The sequence below is a fragment of the Anoplopoma fimbria genome, chromosome 12 (genome assembly GCF_027596085.1).
Source record: "Anoplopoma fimbria isolate UVic2021 breed Golden Eagle Sablefish chromosome 12, Afim_UVic_2022, whole genome shotgun sequence".
Taxonomy (NCBI): Eukaryota; Metazoa; Chordata; class Actinopteri; order Perciformes; family Anoplopomatidae; genus Anoplopoma; species Anoplopoma fimbria.
The window spans coordinates 23,697,505-23,714,863 of NC_072460.1; the positions used below are offsets into that span (position 1 = coordinate 23,697,505).

General features: G+C 35.3%; 4 protein-coding genes across 9 annotated transcripts; 1 reads left to right on the forward strand and 3 right to left on the reverse strand.

Moving 5' to 3' along the window:
* The first annotated feature begins 842 nt into the window (after positions 1–842).
* ognb (osteoglycin, paralog b) lies at positions 843–3,006 on the forward strand. Its single transcript, XM_054609392.1, has 6 exons — positions 843–1,068; positions 1,182–1,251; positions 1,535–1,699; positions 1,793–1,995; positions 2,456–2,548; positions 2,681–3,006. The coding sequence occupies exons 1-6, from the start codon at positions 970–972 to the stop codon at positions 2,849–2,851; spliced, it is 801 nt and encodes a 266-aa protein (XP_054465367.1). The 5' UTR covers positions 843–969; the 3' UTR covers positions 2,852–3,006.
* LOC129099938 (ubiquinol-cytochrome-c reductase complex assembly factor 5) lies at positions 2,991–7,229 on the reverse strand. The gene is made up of 2 exons (XM_054609394.1): positions 6,963–7,229; positions 2,991–3,471 (listed from the first exon to the last, which is right to left on the reverse strand). The coding sequence occupies exons 1-2, from the start codon at positions 7,114–7,116 to the stop codon at positions 3,380–3,382; spliced, it is 246 nt and encodes an 81-aa protein (XP_054465369.1). The 5' UTR covers positions 7,117–7,229; the 3' UTR covers positions 2,991–3,379.
* A 352-nt stretch (positions 7,230–7,581) lies between these two features.
* Positions 7,582–11,568, reverse strand: kctd6b (potassium channel tetramerization domain containing 6b). 6 transcript variants are annotated; one of them, XM_054609351.1, is made up of 3 exons: positions 11,458–11,568; positions 10,462–10,564; positions 7,582–9,962 (listed from the first exon to the last, which is right to left on the reverse strand). In XM_054609351.1, exons 2-3 carry the CDS (start codon positions 10,486–10,488, stop codon positions 9,276–9,278), a joined length of 714 nt encoding a protein of 237 aa, XP_054465326.1. In that variant the 5' UTR covers positions 10,489–10,564; positions 11,458–11,568; the 3' UTR covers positions 7,582–9,275. The 6 variants fall into 6 exon arrangements, with proteins under 6 accessions (XP_054465326.1, XP_054465324.1, XP_054465328.1 ...); XM_054609349.1 differs by having other exon boundaries at positions 11,408–11,568; XM_054609353.1 differs by lacking the exon at positions 11,458–11,568 and adding an exon at positions 10,690–11,003.
* Positions 11,569–13,421: 1,853 nt separating this feature from the next.
* On the reverse strand, positions 13,422–17,297 carry abhd6b (abhydrolase domain containing 6, acylglycerol lipase b). Its single transcript, XM_054608771.1, has 8 exons — positions 17,173–17,297; positions 16,100–16,256; positions 15,404–15,517; positions 15,162–15,294; positions 14,145–14,302; positions 13,951–14,005; positions 13,764–13,864; positions 13,422–13,601 (listed from the first exon to the last, which is right to left on the reverse strand). Exons 1-8 carry the CDS (start codon positions 17,295–17,297, stop codon positions 13,422–13,424), a joined length of 1,023 nt encoding a protein of 340 aa, XP_054464746.1.
* Positions 17,298–17,359: the final 62 nt, after the last annotated feature.

Genomic DNA, 17,359 nt, shown 5'->3' on the forward strand with positions numbered 1-17,359 from the left:
TTCCGATCAACTAACTAATTAATCGACCAATAGTTTCATTGCTAATTGTTTTTTTGACAATAAGTGGCTATTCACAGCATGCAAAGTAGTTGTAATTGTAGTAGTTGTATTATCTCTCTGCTGAAGAGGAAGCATGTCTATCTTTCAAGTGCAAATTTTGGACACCTCACGTTTAATGATGTTAATCGCCGTCTGTTAGAGAAACGATGGTACCTGTATTCATTAAGAAACAAAGCTACATCATCTAGTGGAAACTGTTTTTGTAACGGTCCAGTTGCTAGAATGCTAAAATGCTTTATCATAATTCAGAAAAGGTATGCAGCTGCAGACCAGAACTCATCTATGATTAATAAACAAACAAAAGACAAATATTAGATCACCCTTTAAAAATGGTTTGTTTCTGGAGAAATTGAGTCACTTCTAATGGGGAACGGACATCTCCTGAAGAGACAGAGCTCATTAACTGCTGTTATTAAGTTGGTATTTGGACTAAAGTATGAAGTCAAAAAAGGGAAATATTTGACATAGTTTCCTCTCTTCAGTTCAGAGATTTGTTTCACTCCATTCTTTCCTCATCAATTACTGAAACTCAGGACCATTGTCTCTTTCCAGTAACAACATTCCTTGTAAGTTAAAGTAGAATTTAAAAGCAGTGTTCATTAGGTTTACCTATTGATTTGCCTACATGCATTTTAATCATCACTTTGTGCATCCCTTTTCCTGTCTGTTTTCTATACAATAAAATAACACATTATCTTTAGAATCTTCCGGACCACTGACAGCAACACAGACACAGCATGTGTTGAGTTAAAGTCCATTTCCTTTTCTTACTCAGGAGCACACTGGCAGCTTAATAAAAAAATAAAAAAAATAGAAAAACTGGATGGAAAGTTTTTCTGCTCACATGCACCTCCGACCGCAGAGCAGCAGACAGACACGCTCTCTTCTCTCACCAGCGACTAAGACACAATGATGCAATTAAGGACTTTAATTTTGACATCTGTGATGCTCCCATGGATGCTGTCTTCTGCAGCAAGAGATAAAAACACAGAAGTGAGAAAACCTAAGGTAAAAATATATCTTTTTGGGGGGTTTAAGAGGGTGGAAGAAATGCACAATAGTCTTGAGTTGGGAAAGTAAGGAATAACTATTAAGAACAGTTCTCCTTTTTTTTTTTACAGAAAGTCCCTGTAGACGTTCCAAACTATGATGCCGTCCAGGACACCGACCAAGCAGCTCCAAGAGCCGACGGTAAGGTTTGTTTTGTAAAGTTTTCAACAACAGTTTCAAAGCCGATTATGCAACACTTGCTGAGGCATTCACCCACATTTTTGTGAATGTAGCTAAAGCCACCATATTATGTAATAACGGGGGCCGATTAAGTGTCCTCATCTAAACTGTGTGTAGTGTAGTTTTAAGCTGCACAGTCACATCGCTGAGATAAATCCACTTATTTATGAGACAAATAAGAAAAGAAATAAAATGTTTTCTGTACAAAAGGTGATGAGAAAAACGCTGTGATCTTTTTTTCCAGAGCTGCCAACTTGTCTGCTGTGTGTTTGCCTGAGTGGGTCTGTGTACTGTGAGGAGGTGTCCCCTGAAATGTCAGCCGTCCCGTCGCTACCAAAGGAGACGGCGTATCTCTACGCACGTTTCAACAAAATCACAAAAATACGAAACCAAGACTTTGCAGACATGGGTAAATAAAAGTCACAGTGACAGTTAACTCTTTAGAGAATGTCATCTTTTAAAGCTCTCTTCCTTTGTTGTCATTTGTTATTTCATCCCTCAGCCACATTAAGAAGAATCGACCTGACCGGGAATCTCATCTCTGAGATAGATGACGGAGCTTTTTCTAGACTTCCACATCTTGAGGAGCTCACTCTTGCAGAGAACAGACTGATTAAACTTCCCGTGCTGCCCGTCAAGCTGGTGTCGTTCAATGCCAATTTCAATCAGCTTAAAACCCAGGGTGTTAAGGCGACTGTTTTCAAAGTAAGTCAGCCTAGTGATCTCCTGGTCAAATTCAGCAGACATGATGCACTTTTGCATGTGTTTAGATGTTTGATACAACAAACAGCCTAATCAAGAGAATAATAAAGATTGGTTCAATTTGGTTAAAAACAGTATCTCCAAACATTTCAGGAACCATAATTGTATTTGTTTGAATGTGAACTATGATTAATTGTGTAAGAAAGGAAATCTAAAGCTTGCTGGAAGTAGAAATTCCCCTCATGAGAGAGTGAGGAAAGTATTTAAATGTTAATAAGAAGTTACCGATGAAACTTGATGGATTTGTTTAATTTATAATTAAGTTGTTTCTCTCCCATACTTGTTTATTTGTTGTGTTTTTGTTGCTATGTAAAGAATATATATAGTATAGAGATTGCTTATTCTAGTGCTAATCCTAAAAAAGAAAGAAAGAATCTGAATTAGGTGTCTCCTGTTGTTGCAGAAACTCACAAGACTGACGTATCTTTACCTTGGAAACAATGAAATGACAGCAGTGCCCCAACTTCCAGAGTCTATTCACGTCGTTCACCTGCATGTGAGTTCACATGTTATTCACTGCGATAAATCATAGAGGCTCTGAGGGAGCAATTTGTTTTTTGAAGCCAGCGGTTGTAGCTACATGATGGGAGAATTGTTTTTTATCTCCTGTGTGTTTGTTTTCTTGCAGAACAACAAGATCTCAATGATAACAGACGAGACGTTCTGCAAAGGTAACAACAGTCACTACATCCGCTCCAACATGGACGAGGTGAGACTGGATGGGAACCCCGTCGCGCTGTCGGAGCACCCCAACAGCTTCATCTGTCTGCAGTCTCTCCCTATCGGATGGTACAACTGAAATAACCGAAGCATGCTTATTGACGGAGGTAAACCATTTATAAAATGAGGTTCTTATGTTACATTTTATGTACTCAGATCTGTTGTACAGTGGAAGATCTCTTGTAAGCGGACATAAATCATATAAAAACAGAACAACAATATTTAAACAAGGTTTATTTCTTATCTTGGATGATTTTGAACAGGTACTTGCAGATTTTGATGTCTCTATATACAAAGACTATTTCTGTATTTTCTCTTTAGTTGCATTTAGTTTAGGCAAGTGCTTTGCGATGTTTATGACATTTCAATCAGTATGAGACCATTGCTGAGACAGTTTCATTTGAGCTCGAACCAGTGTTTTTTTTATTTCTGCTAATGTTTCTTAAACTGAAGATCATATTAAAGATAAAGTTGCATGCCTCTCCGTCAGCCTTACAGTCTTTCATTACGGTTGTTGCAACATGCTGTGAAGTACAGTCCGGCCTGTTGGAAACAAGTAAGAGAGTCCAGGAATGTGTCCTTAGTCCACATTAAATCCGAGCGTCGCTCACTTGGCTGCAGGCTCATTAAGAACTACCAAACCATCTGCCATCTTCTGCTGGTAATCCCGCTCTGATCGCTTTCTTCGGTAGACATCATCTGGAAAAAAAGAATTAAAAGACTGAGTGGGGAAACTTAAAATATAGACAGGTTTAAGGAAGATAAAGCTGCAGGGAGTGATCAATTATATTAATAATAACTGTACTCCATTTAGGTGAGCTAGTTCAAAGGGTGCACTAAATGGAACTGAGCCACGTTTAAGGCCATTTGTTTTTCCATCTGTGCTTTTCAAGCAATGACAAATCAAAATGTCTGCAGTCCAAAAAAAGGTTTATACCAGGACACCGAAACCAAAACAGCTGGAATTCAGTTATGATATTTTAAAGAAATACTAAAGAGAATTTGCAGTAGGGAAACTTCTAACATGAACAAGCTGAGGAATTAAAACATTTCTCTGTAGAGGGAAACAATATATCCCTAAATGGCCTCAGAATACTACAGGATCAAATATGCCGGGCAGCTATTTTGCATTTTTTAAAACTCATTTTAGTTCCCCTGAAATGCCACATCTGGAATAAATGGATGTGGGTTCAGTGAGAGCAGCTTTTAAATCTTTAACGTGAGCCAGTAGCTTTTTTTCTCTCTACAGGTGTCGCTACACGTGTGCAATAAAAACAAAAGTGTGCAGTAGTGGAAAGTACATCTATTCAAGTACTGCATTTGGGGTACTTATACTTTACTGTTGTGTTTTTTTACTTCACAATTTCTGCTTTTTACATGCATGCAGTCTTTTCAAAATAAACTTCAGTTTTTAAAGTAAACTACTCAGTCAGAAAAGATCGTCAAATACTTAGTTAGGTTTAGGGGACAAAACTACTTTGATTTAGGGAAAGAAAAAACTACAGAAGTGCCTTTACTGAAGTACGTGACACATAAATCATTGTTAACAAAGGGGAACAAACAACGGTCTCCTGGATCAAAGATCAGTAACTGTTAGACCCATTGACGCTTTGTTGTGCCGTTCTTTCAAGCTTCTTTATGTTATTTTGCATTTCCTCAAGTAGTGACAGGACTGATTCAATATTGACCGGAATTTGATTTGAGAAATAAGTTGGCTTATATCCATCACAATTGAAATGGTCTTATAGAATAGTTATCGCCCATTAGCACAAATAACGCTGCTGGTTTCCTTGTTTATAAAGTGGGTCTAGCCTGCAGTTTATCAGAGGTGGTGGAGTTAACATTTGTGTGGTGAACAAGACACACAATAGTGAGATTTATTCCTCATGAAAAGTTTTATCACAATTGTTTCTCAAAATTACAAATATTCTCCGCTTCCCAGAGGTATGTGATATGTTTAGAATGTGAAGAAAGTTCAGAAAGTGTGGAGAAATCTTTCTCAAACACATATGAGCAACTAAAGGCCAGGAGTTTATGAATCAATCAAAATATTTTCATTTGTAGTTGAGTTTAATAATAGGTGCCACATGCACATTTAAGGAGGTCAAATACACAAAAAAAGAGGAAGGACTAAATCATGCCTACATTTGTGCTGACTGAGCAGATATAACATTAAATGTGACAAAGTTGATCTACAGGAGAATAAATATTTGAATGCCTGAGAGCCTTATTGCATTATGTTCCATTATATTTTTTTTATTTTGAATTGTCACCTGGGCCTGAATTTAGGGATTACCTTTACAGAAATAAAAATATATTTTTCCCACCATATATTGATGCAGAAAAATTCACCAGAATGGAGTAAATAAAGTGTTTGATGCTCAAAAATTGACAGCGGGAGGACCACCAGAACCCCGACTTAATATGTGTGTGGCACCAATATTGTAACCAAATGTACACCCTTAAAGTTAGGTTACATTTTGACAGGAAGGCTGCTTTTACATTGTGATACTGCTAAAGAATCTGAGTATTTCTTCCACCACCGGCGACGATCATCTCAATATCATCTCTGATGCAATTTTACAATAATGTACAGTATGTTGACTTTTCCTGGTATTAAAGTCTTCATTAGGGACTTATTATATTAAATTTCACTGGTTACTTGCTAGTTTCAGACAATAATAAGCCACGGGTACTTTGTGTGGTATAGAAATCCCAGATGCCTACACAATTTTTTTTAATTTATTCAATATTTAAGTACTAAGTCAATATATATTGTGGCATTTATTTCTCTGTGCACAGCTGCCTGACCCATCTAAATGCCTGAACTGTGTCCTTAAGAATGTAGGTTCTCCATCTTTCTCTCACTTTTTCCTAATTGGCGGTGAGGAGGAGGAGGAGGAGGAGGAGGGGAGGAAAGTTTGAGGACATATTTGAAAGGTCAACATGGTTGTTGTGGCTCCCAACTCTGTCTACAAGCACATGTCATAACAGAAGGCCCACAGTAAACAGTGAGCTACTGAAACAAGCAACATGGCAACTGTTTAATTGTTTCAAACTAAGTGAATCAGCTTTCCTGAAATAAAGTAATTATAGTGACAAATCAGAATATACAGTACCAGTCAAAAGTTTGGACACACCTTCTCATTCAACTACTTTGAAGAATCTAAAATATAAAACATATTCTGGTTTGTTGAGCATTTGTTTGTTTACCACATAATTCCATATGTGTTCCTTCATAGTTTGGATGTCTTCAATATTAATCTACAATGTAGAAAAAAAAATATATATATATAAAGAAAAACCATTGAATGAGAAGGTGTGTCCAAACTTTTGACTGGTACTGTATATATAAAACAAAATTAAAAGTAGATTATATATATATATATATATATATATATATATATATATATATATAATAAATAAAAATAAAAACAAAATAAATAAATATATATATATAATATATATATAAAATAAATAAATAAAAATAATAATAAAAATAAATAAAAACCATTGAATGAGAAGGTGTGTCCACACTTTTGACTGGTACTATATATATATATATATATATATATATATATATATATATATATAAAATAAATAAAAATAAAAATAAAAACAAAATAAATATATATATATAAAATAAATAAAAATAAAAATAAAAATAAAGAAAAACCATTGAATTAGAAGGTGTGTCCAAACTTTTGACTGGTACTGTATATATATATATATATATATATATATATATATATATAAGTATATGGTACTTTGACTGGTACTATATATATATATAAAATATAAAATAAATAAAAATAAAAATAAAAGATATATATATATATAAAATAAATAAATATAAAAATAAAAATAAAAATAAAGAAAAACCATTGAATTAGAAGGTGTGTCCAAACTTTTGACTGGTACTGTATATATATATATATATATAATATATAAATAAATAAATAAAAAAAAATAAAAATAAAGAAAAACCATTGAATTAGAAGGTGTGTCCAAACTTTTGACTGGTACTGTATCTAATGCAACTTATGCAAGTTTCTGTCTCCTATTTGTTTTTAATAGTTGGGTAAACAACAAAACACAAGTTCCCTTCATGCAAAAAAAAAAAAACACCAAGTAAAATACCTAAGTTTAACTGTAACAAACAAACAAACTCAATGTGTGTTCATACTCACAGAAAGTCTCTTTTCCTATCCTCACGTTGATCATGATCCACTCCATGACGCCTCCGATGCAGAAGAAGATGGGCAGAAACCTGTACGTCCCGAGGCGTCTTCTGCCTGGGACGAGGCTCAGTAGATATTTGACATTATTACTCTTATTAAACATGGTTTTTATATATATATACAGTCGACAGTACTGCTGTTTTTGAAGTATTGAGCAGCTGAGGACCTTTTTTTCACGTGTCCTTCCCACTGGTTACAAGAGCAACGCGGGGCGCTCGTTTTGTGTCCCGGCGTTAAGCAGACGGGCGGAGCTATTATAATCCACACACGATTTCTACGGCAGCGCGACGTCGGTGCACAAAACGAACGCACCGAGGAAGAGTCGTCACATCCGGTTACGTTATGCGTCATTAAAACACGGAAATGCGAACAAATAAAAATAAATAAAGAGAAAAATTTAAATACATATATAAATAAATAAAACACAGCTCAGTTTTTTTATATAGTCATGAAAACAAAATATAAAATTATAAAATATTTATTTATATATATATATAAATAAAAGGGTTTCTGAGGCAGTCTGCCCTTTATGCTTAGTAACCTTCAAACAACAAGTATAAGTATCAGCTTTAATGATCATGAATATACAAACATACATACATATATACATGAAATGTCTCTTATGCATTTAACCCATCCCTGAGGATACACCGTATACTTATCTACGATAGTAACATAACAGAGCTTTGGAGCAATAACATAAAACACACGTTATGTCTGTCTCGAAAGTTTTTAAATAAATAAATGTACAATGGCACAAATATTGAAAACACCAGGCTTTATGGCCAGTGCTGAATCTCAATAGTGTGACCGTTAGTATTATTTGAAAGCCTTTCGGGTCTATGATATTCAGCCTATCAATATAAGTATGGATGCAAGATTAAATCATTGTATTGAATATACTAAACTAAAAGTTACATATATTTTTTGTTTTTTCCACATGTTTCTGACTTGGTCAAAAGCAGTTACCAAACTAGTGCTACCATGGCATTTATATGAAAGATAAGACCTGCATCATAGACATTCTTATATTTTCTTATTTAAAAAATGGTTTTCATATCTTAAGAGACTTTACATTGCATAGTCCCTTGAACACAAACAAAAAATATAGTAAGAATGTTTTAAGCATGTTTTCTATAGGAATTCAATAAACTTGTATCACAATTATGAATGCAACTTGGTAGGAACCTTTTGTGAAAATATATTATTTTAAATCGATGCCACAATTCTCAAATGTTGATCTAAATAGTTATTAACACAATTTCTCACATAGGCTACTTCACAAGTAGCCCAACTCTCTGCAAATTTGTACTTCAATTGGTTGTAAATGCTTACAAGGAGCTTTTAAAGTGGTTGGATGTTTAACTAGTTGACATACAGTAGGCCAATACGAGTGCAAAATATCAAGTTAATGTTAAAAGTTCAACCATAAAACAAAAATAATGACTGACGAATGCACAAATGGGTTTATTTTGGCTGGAATGATCGAACACATCACTGTTGATATGAGCTCTAAACTCTAACAGTATGACGTAATACTGCAAAGCGCACAAATACATACACAAACACAAGACACTCAGACACATGCAACGACAACTAGGGTCTTCAGAAATAGTACCGTACAAGGAGATAAGAGGGCTAAGAGACTAATTTTAAGATCTACTGTAAATTGGGAAAAAGATAATCATAATTTATTATTATTAAAAAAACTCCTGACGACTCAGGATCCAAAAAAAGTTATTTGTTCAGTGTCTTAGTCCAAAAAACACCACCAAGAAAGCTACCTGTTTACATTCATTTTATCACTGACTTTGAAATAAACAGATGCAGGTATTGGAGCCACATTAAATCAAAATGACTCCCCAAAAAATCTACACACCCACATTTTTAGCGTCGTTTGGGTATAATAGTGTCCCTAAATAAATAAAATCGGAATAAAATCATTGCTATAGTATCTTCCTGCTTCATAAAAATGCCAATAATTTATTTTTATAGAAATGTCAAATAAGTAGTGGTAGCACAGATTATAAAGTGTTTTTGCACTCCAACATGAGAAGAAATCAAGAATTCACATTTTTCATTGTTTTTATGCTATCTGTCTGGACGTTAAGCCTTGTGCCGCTGTACCACATTTATCAAAATAAGAAAACAAAATAATTCTTAGTGACATTACTAAAAGAAAGATCAAAATTATTTATGTTTTGATCGTGACTTGTGTAGTATGGAGACCAAACCAAACAGTAATGTCGACTCAATTGCGAATCAGTCCTCAACTTTGTGAGCCGGTCTGCAAAAAGTCCAGTGATGCTCCACCGTGTTCTCGTTTGCACGCTCGCTCATGTGATGCACACGCGTGTTGCGGATGGTGAACCCTTGTTTCATGATGTAGTCCATGAGGTGAACCCTTAGGGACACCTCTTGGTGATAGTCACATGGTCCGAAGGTGAACGACACCTGGCAGTCTCTGGTGTCCATCATGTGTTTGTTCCACTTGGTGAAGTTGTTGGAAATACCCTCCAGCAGGCCGTGAACCTTCGTGGTTATGGTGAGCTGCGTGATGATGACAGCGACCGGGTTCGAATATTTTGACAGTTTCCGGGTGCTGGAGAGCTCCACGACCTGCTCGAAGATGTCGGGAGGGTACAGCGGCTTGGGATCGCTAAGGCACTGGATCAAAGGTTCGATCTGGTAGAAGTCTGCCTCTTTCCTCAGGAGGTCCGTCTCTGTGAAGTCCAAGGGGAGGGTGAGCTCCGACGTCCGCAGGAAGTTCAAGATGTACCTGAAAAGTGTCCCGTCGCGATCGATGAAATAATTCCCCTTGGAGTCGCGAGTGGTGGGGAAATCCCCCCGGAACATGGCGCCCAGCATGGAGTCTGGATAGCGCTGCAGGGTGGATAAGCTGGTGGTGTACATGTGGCCTCCCACGTTCAAGGTAACAGGCGTACTCATCTAGGTTCACAAAGGGAACGGGAAGATGATAAGAAAACGCACGTTTGTGTGAAGGTAAAATGAGCATTTGCATCCTGCAGTTGTAGGTGATAACATGAATAGTGTGAATTTCAGCTGTCAACTTAGCTAAAATAAATAGCTAAGTTGACAGAGTAGAGTCTCATACAAAAGTTCTGCACCAAAATCATCTATTGTGGTGTTCAATTATATCGCAATATAGTGAGAAAAAAACACCTTTAAGTGTCATGCAATACAATCCAATAGGACCACAAACTACAGCCTCCAGAATGATTAATAGTTTGAATAGACACCGCTCTAAAACTGTTTTGATAAAATCCAAACAACCTTTGTGTAAATTGGGTCTTACTGCAGGTAACTTATTAGTTTTAGATGCAAAAAGTAAACTAAACTGGCAACAGAGTTAATTTAACATTTACAGCATCAGAAACAAACATCTGACATTGCTCTTACTCTAGTCTGTCGTCTATCCATCTCTTACCCTATGGCCCCAGTCTCCATTATCCATTTGTAGCACAATACCCACTTGGTCAGAACCAAAAAAGAGAGGGAACAGATACGCATTTGGCTTAACTCAATATCACCTGTGAAAAAACAGTCACATTAACATGAGCTGTAACACAGTTATGCAAAATATATATATATATGATTGACACAATCGTGTAGACTCAGTCAAATCATGTGTTTTACCAGTAGAGCCCATTTCTACCTATGTGTGTAGGAATACATGGCTTTTCTTATAGAAGAAGGAGCTTATGTTGAGGTTTAAATGAACAAACTGTGTGCAAAATAGATTATTTTGCAACTCTAGTCTGGAAACATGTTTATTTAAAAAAATGCACAGTGTGATTACTGGAAAAGCACCAGTCTGCATTTCACTCAAAGTCCATTTAGCAGCAGTTTGAGATCATATTACAGTGCAATAAATCTGCAGCAATATGATTTGACTCCAGAACAGCTGTTCAATTAAGATTGTTTTGCAAACTGCTGCTTCAAATGTCTTGGAATGGACTCATGCAGCAAAATAACATAAATCACGAATCTGCTCATTTGAAACCAAAACCTGGCATTGTCACTCTCAATGCAAAAAAAAAAAAAGGAAGCTGGCAAACAGACATACATATATATATATAATTAAATAAATATATTTTTTTAAATATGAATGCATGCTAAATAGTTGCGAATCCGGCAAAGGTGCACTGAGACACGTGGCGTCAGATGCGCTTTACCGCACAGTTAGCCGCGTTAGCTCGCTAGCTAAACGACAAAGTAGCGAGCTAACGCGGCTAGCATTAGCATCCCGTGACGTCACAACCCGGATCTGGAAGTGAAAACAACGCCTTAAAAGCGCGTTTTTTTCTGTGCCTATTTGTCTTTTTTTGTTGTTGTAATTATAATTATTATATACGGTTAGTTTTAAACGTTACCGTCAGGGAGGGAGAGAAGGGGGGGAGGGGGTGTTGGTCGCTGGTCGTACCCGGGCAGCTGTGCTCGATTCCGGGCTGCAGCAGGACTGCGCACACGGGGAGGGTCTGGAGGAGAGAGAGGCGGTGCTGCTGCAGCACACAGGCACCTCTGCAGGAATACATCCAACCACATGTCCGAGCATATACTGTCAAATGCATGGGGGTTTTTTTTATTTATTATCATGAATATGATATTTATTATTATAATGCAATTGATTTGCAAAGAAAATGCATGGGTCAAAAGTGTTTTTTATGGTTTTTTTATTTTTTTTATTTTTATTTTTATTTATTTTATATATATATATATACAGTACCAGTCAAAAGTGTGGACACACCTTCTCATTCAATGGTTTTTATTTATTTTTATTTATATTTATTTTTTTTTATTTTTTTTATTTTATATTTTATATATATATATATACAGTACCAGTCAAAAGTTTGGACACACCTTCTCATTCAATGGTTTTTATTTATTTTTATTTTTATTTATTTTATATATATATATATATATATATATATATATATATATATATATATATATATATATATATATATATATATATACAGTACCAGTCAAAAGTGTGGACACACCTTCTCATTCAATGGTTTTTCTTTATTTTTTTATTTTTATTTATTTTATATATATATATATTATTTATTATATTATATATATATATATATATATATATATATATATATATACAGTACCAGTCAAAAGTGTGGACACACCTTCTCATTCAATGGTTTTTCTTTATTATTATTTTTTTTTTTTATTTATTTTATATATATATATACACAGTACCTTCAAAAGTTTACACCTTCTCATTCAATGTTTTTTCTTTATATTTATTATTATTTCTATTTTTCTTTATTTTTAAACAAACAAATATATGTTTTATATTTTTTTTTAATTTATTTTATACATATATATGCAGGAATATATGTACATATACAGTCAAATCAAATCATGATGCAGGTTATTATACAAATATAATGCAATTGATTTGCAAAGAAATGCATTGGAACAGTATACATCCTTTTCTGTCACAGTCATTTACATATGCATGTTTATCCAAAGTGACTTACATTCTTTTTTTTATTTTTTTTTCATTTATTTTTCTTTATTTTTTTTATTTTTATTTTTATTTCTTTTATATATATATATTACAGTTTTTTCTTTTTCTTTTTATTTTTATTTTATATATATATATATATATATATATATATATATTTTATATTTATAATTATATTATATATATATATAGTCAAAATACCAGTACCAGTCAAAAGTGTGGACACACCTTCTCATTCAATGGTTTTTATTTATTTTTATTTTTATTTATTTATTAATATTGAATATATATATATGAATATATATATGGAATTATGTATATATATATATACAGTACCAGTCAAAAGTTTGGACACACCTTCTCATTCAATGTTTTTTCTTTATATTTATATAGTTTTTTTTTCTACATTGTAGATTAATATTAAAGACATCCAAACTATGAAGGAACACATATGGAATTATGTGGTAAACAAACAAATGCTCAACAAACCAGAATATGTTTATATTTTAGATTCTTCAAAGTAGTTGAATGAGAAGGTGTGTCCTAAATTTTGACTGGTACTGTATGTGCACGCTTTAATATTCCATATTTGAGTGTCCCTTACTGTTAAACTGCAACTAATGCAAGTGTATAAAAGTAGTTAATCAAAAAGAAACATTACAAACTTTGCATCAATATACAGTTAAAAAGTCAAAAGTCAAAGAGCATTTGTTTGTTTACCACATAATTCCATATGTGTTCCTTCATAGTTTGGATGTCTTCAATATTAATCTACAATGTAGAAAAAAATAAAAATAAAGAAAAACCATTGAATGAGAAGGTGTGTCCAAACTTTTGACTGATACTGTACAAGTAACATGTGAGGCAGTGCAGTGGGAATAAATTATTCTGTTATTCAGTCTTTAGGAGGATTTCTTTGTGCCACCCCTGGCCTCTTGCTGCAAGATGATGAACTCCAGGATGAGTTTGGCCGTCCGACAAGGCTTCTCCATCGCCACAGAGTGTCCACAGTTCTCCAGCAGGTCCACTCTGCATCCAGGCAACACCTCTGCAATGACTGCAGCTCCAGAGACGTCCACCACCTGGACAAACACAGGGACAGTTATCATATCTCTGAGGTGACCCCTATTCAGACCTGGAGCACCAGAAACCTGAGCCCCAACCTTCAAAAGCTGCCAGGTAATCACTTATATATCATTATAGGCTTTGCTGACTCATTGTATTGGTGGATCATCATACCTTACCTGGTCTTTTTTGCCCCATATCACTTGCAAAGGGGCCGTGATCAGATGTAAGTGCTCCTGTAAGGCGTATCTCGATGTCTCACCAACAATCTCCATAAATACTAAATTAAAATAAAGAAACATTTTTACTATAATGAACTTTTACTGCATGCTTACAAGTGAAATCCTAAAGAAATAGTGAACAAACCTTCTTCGTAAAATGTGTTGTGAGGCTGCCGAACATCTACAAGACCTTGAAGAATCTAAAAATGAAAGCATGTTTAAAACAGAAGCAAAATAACTCAAACATTGAATCCTGTAGTGAAGTGAATATTATCATCTACAGGCATGCAAAAGTGAATTTCCTGATGCTTTCGTTTTCAGAAGAAGTGAGGTCCTGACCTGCTGAGGGATCTTAAAGCGAACATGAGAACAGAGTCTGAACATGTCCTCCATCTCCTCGGGCGTAGTGGGGATCAGCGGGATGTTTAGTGTGTAATTGCTGTGCTCCAAATCCTGCAGATGATTGTCAAATTTGGTCTCGCAAGGATGTCGTATACCTGCGGGATAAGAAGAAAAGTGTTTTTTTCTGATTAGAAAGTGATCAAGGACATTCATGATTGGAACGATAAGCAGAATAAACCACAAAGGAAAGGAAATGTAATTAAGGGTGTGTGTGTGAGAATATGATCATGTCAGGTCATGTCTTTTTAAAAAATGTTAAAAGACAAACTAGAGATCAAACAATAGGCGTGAAATAAATCCTTTCTCAGTATGAATTGATGTGCTTTTAAAGGGGAAATCAAGCTATTTAGTATCGCACTTCTATTAAGTTGAGGGACTCCAGAAACACATCTAAAAAAGAGCAGCAGAACCAGAGATCTGTGTCAAACACCTTAAAATGGTGGCTCCTACATTTCCCATGATGCAACTCAATAGCTTCTTCCATCAGATCCTCCCTGCCTGTGAATTGGACTCTCCTACTGCAAACTTCACATCTAGGGATGTCAGGTCTGTGAGCCAATGGGAAGAGACTGAGCTCCACAGACACTAAGCTTCTATTTTTCCAGGTAATTTAACTCCTTTTTGCTCAGATTGAGAAGGTAAAATAATTTTCGGTGTAAAAACTTTGCTATCAGTGAAACAAAAGGCCCAAGAAAGTTTTCAAAACTTTGAAAAGCTCCCAAAGAAGACATGAGAGAGCCTCTTTACTAGAATTAATACACATTAATACTGCATTTGTACTTTTTTATTTATACTTGTGTTATTTACTGTAGCATTATGTACAACATTTACAATCTTTATTTGTATTTTTGCAAAAGACTCAAATGGTCGATGATGACACACACACACACACACACACACACACACACACACACACACACACACACACACACACACACACACATACTGACTGACCGTCTGGACAGATGAGAGTCAGGCTGCAGACCTCTGAGGGGTAACAGGCTGCATAAACTCCAGCTACATTTCCTCCCATGGATGTCCCGACTACGTGGAAAGGTTTCCTGTTCAGGCGAACGGTTTCCACGAACTGAGAAGAACGAAGGACAAAAATATATATATATGTTTACAGTGGAATGACTTTAGGTACCTGACAAATACACCCTTGTATTTATAATGTCCCTCTCTTTTCAGTGTACCTGATGGATCCGTCTGACCTGCCCCTGAATGCAGTAATCCTCTGCATTGGTGCGGGTTGTTCCCTCATGACCAGGCATGTCCACACACACAATGTGAAGATGTTTTGGTAAATACTGGAGCAGCAGGAGAGAAGAAGGTTACAGCTTAATACCATGAATGTACACATGGAAGCCAAGAAACGCTGAAAAGCAACTGAAATCACAGCTTTAACATATTTTACTTTGGAAACCGTCTGTCTAAATTTCAGTTCAGTGTTTCCAGTTGCTCATCTTAACTTTGTTTTCTTGGACCATCTGACTGACAGACTGTAACCTGATTGGTCAAAAAGTCTGATTGATAGCTCATCTTTTGCATAACATCCAAATTTGAATCTGACCGGTTCAATTAGAGCAAATTTCGGACTCTATTTCACATTTCTGAACCTTTAGAAAAAATAAAAACAGCCTTTAAATGACTTGGAAATATAAAAAAAAGGGAATTCAAACCACTTAAATTCAAATAAAAACTCTCCAGGTTTAACTTCTACATTAACAAAACTATTAAGTGTTACAGTTGCTTCTCCTTGTTTCACATCGTGTGATCTTGTCATGTTTCTCCTCACTGCTCCTTTAAAATAAATACAAGTTTCTATCAAATAATTATTTTAATGTCATTTGGTACACAGCAGCGAACTGATATTGTTTGACCCTCCTGACCTTGACAACAGTGAGCCAGGTGTCTTTGTGAGCAGAGAAGCCGTGCAGCATTAAGATGGAGGGTCTCATCCCGGGTTTCCCTCTGTAGGAGTAACAGAACCGATACCCTCCGCAGTCGGCGAAGCGAACCTGCAGACCCAGAGTCCTCCTCCAGTACCTGAGGAGGAACCAGGTACGTCACACAGACATGACGGCACGGGAACTCTGATTCAAGTGATATTATGAGAATATTATGAGGGTTTCAAGTTGAGGCAAGTCTGGGATTTTGAGCTTGACATGTACTTTCACACAGATGATGTCATAAAGGTCACATTAATAAAGGATAGGCTCACATATTTTAAAGTCAATCTTAATGCAAACCTCACAAAATGAAAAACACAACTTTCAAAGTATATGTGGGCATGTGAGTGTTGATCCTTTGCTGTGAAACAATTCAAATCCAAATCCAGGCTGATATTTGGTAAACAGGTGGATGAAATAATGCACAAGACTTGAAGATTTTTTCTTCCTGAAGGAAGGTGCAGTAGCCATAAAAACATGGAGTCTGCGCTTTGAATTTTTAACTCAATTTAACAAATCATAAAGCTTCAATGAGGGACTGGCAACAGCAGAAAATATAAAGAAAAAAATGAAAAGAAAACTGAATATTAAGGCGAGAAACAACAGGCAAAAACATAGTTTGTTTTTCACTAATTATCTTTTTGAATTTGGCTGTTTTGCTTCCATAACATGTCTTCTTTAGTGGAAAGAAAACATCTAAAATACACATTTAGGTGTTTAATTTACTACTTTTTCTTTTTGCGTATGTAGATTTTGTCCAAATTCACCAAAAGTTACCATTAGATAATGCCTCATTTGCATATTTAAATATAACATTTCAGAAAACTTTAAACATTACATTAAACAATTGTCTTAATGTAAGTAATCAACTGCAGAAGTTTCGTGATTGTATCTATTAGTTATTTTATTTTACCCTTTTCACCTGTAGTGTCTTTAAAATGATTGTAATTTTACAAAACATATCTTTAAAGGCCTTTTTTTTCTCTAAATGAGTTTTTTCTCATCAACCTCACCAGTAATACACTTTGATGAGTGCAGAGGGCCAGAGGAGGAAGGAAGCAACAAAGGCTAGGATGGGAATAGCCAGAGTTGCCCCCGCAATTATAAACAAGTTCAACAGTTCCAGATCAGCTGCCATGGCCTCCTACAAAAAAAACAACCACATGAACACACATGACACACACGCAGGATGTCGGGGGA

Coding starts and splice junctions, on each gene's coding strand:
- ognb (XM_054609392.1), top strand. CDS start 970: ATGATGCAATTAAGGACTTTAATTTTGACATCTGTGATGCTCCCATGG. Junction 1,069..1,181: donor CAGAAGTGAGAAAACCTAAG/GTAAAAATATAT, acceptor TTTTTTTTACAG/AAAGTCCCTGTAGACGTTCC. Junction 1,996..2,455: donor TTAAGGCGACTGTTTTCAAA/GTAAGTCAGCCT, acceptor CTGTTGTTGCAG/AAACTCACAAGACTGACGTA.
- LOC129099938 (XM_054609394.1), bottom strand. CDS start 7,116: ATGTTTAATAAGAGTAATAATGTCAAATATCTACTGAGCCTCGTCCCA. Junction 3,472..6,962: donor GATAGGAAAAGAGACTTTCT/GTGAGTATGAAC, acceptor CTTTTTTTCCAG/ATGATGTCTACCGAAGAAAG.
- kctd6b (XM_054609351.1), bottom strand. CDS start 10,488: ATGGATAATGGAGACTGGGGCCATAGG. Junction 9,963..10,461: donor ATGGAGACTGGGGCCATAGG/GTAAGAGATGGA, acceptor TTGTGAACCTAG/ATGAGTACGCCTGTTACCTT.
- abhd6b (XM_054608771.1), bottom strand. CDS start 17,297: ATGGCAGCTGATCTGGAACTGTTGAACTTGTTTATAATTGCGGGGGCA. Junction 16,257..17,172: donor CTCATCAAAGTGTATTACTG/GTGAGGTTGATG, acceptor GTTCCTCCTCAG/GTACTGGAGGAGGACTCTGG. Junction 13,602..13,763: donor TATGGGGCAAAAAAGACCAG/GTAAGGTATGAT, acceptor GTGTTTGTCCAG/GTGGTGGACGTCTCTGGAGC.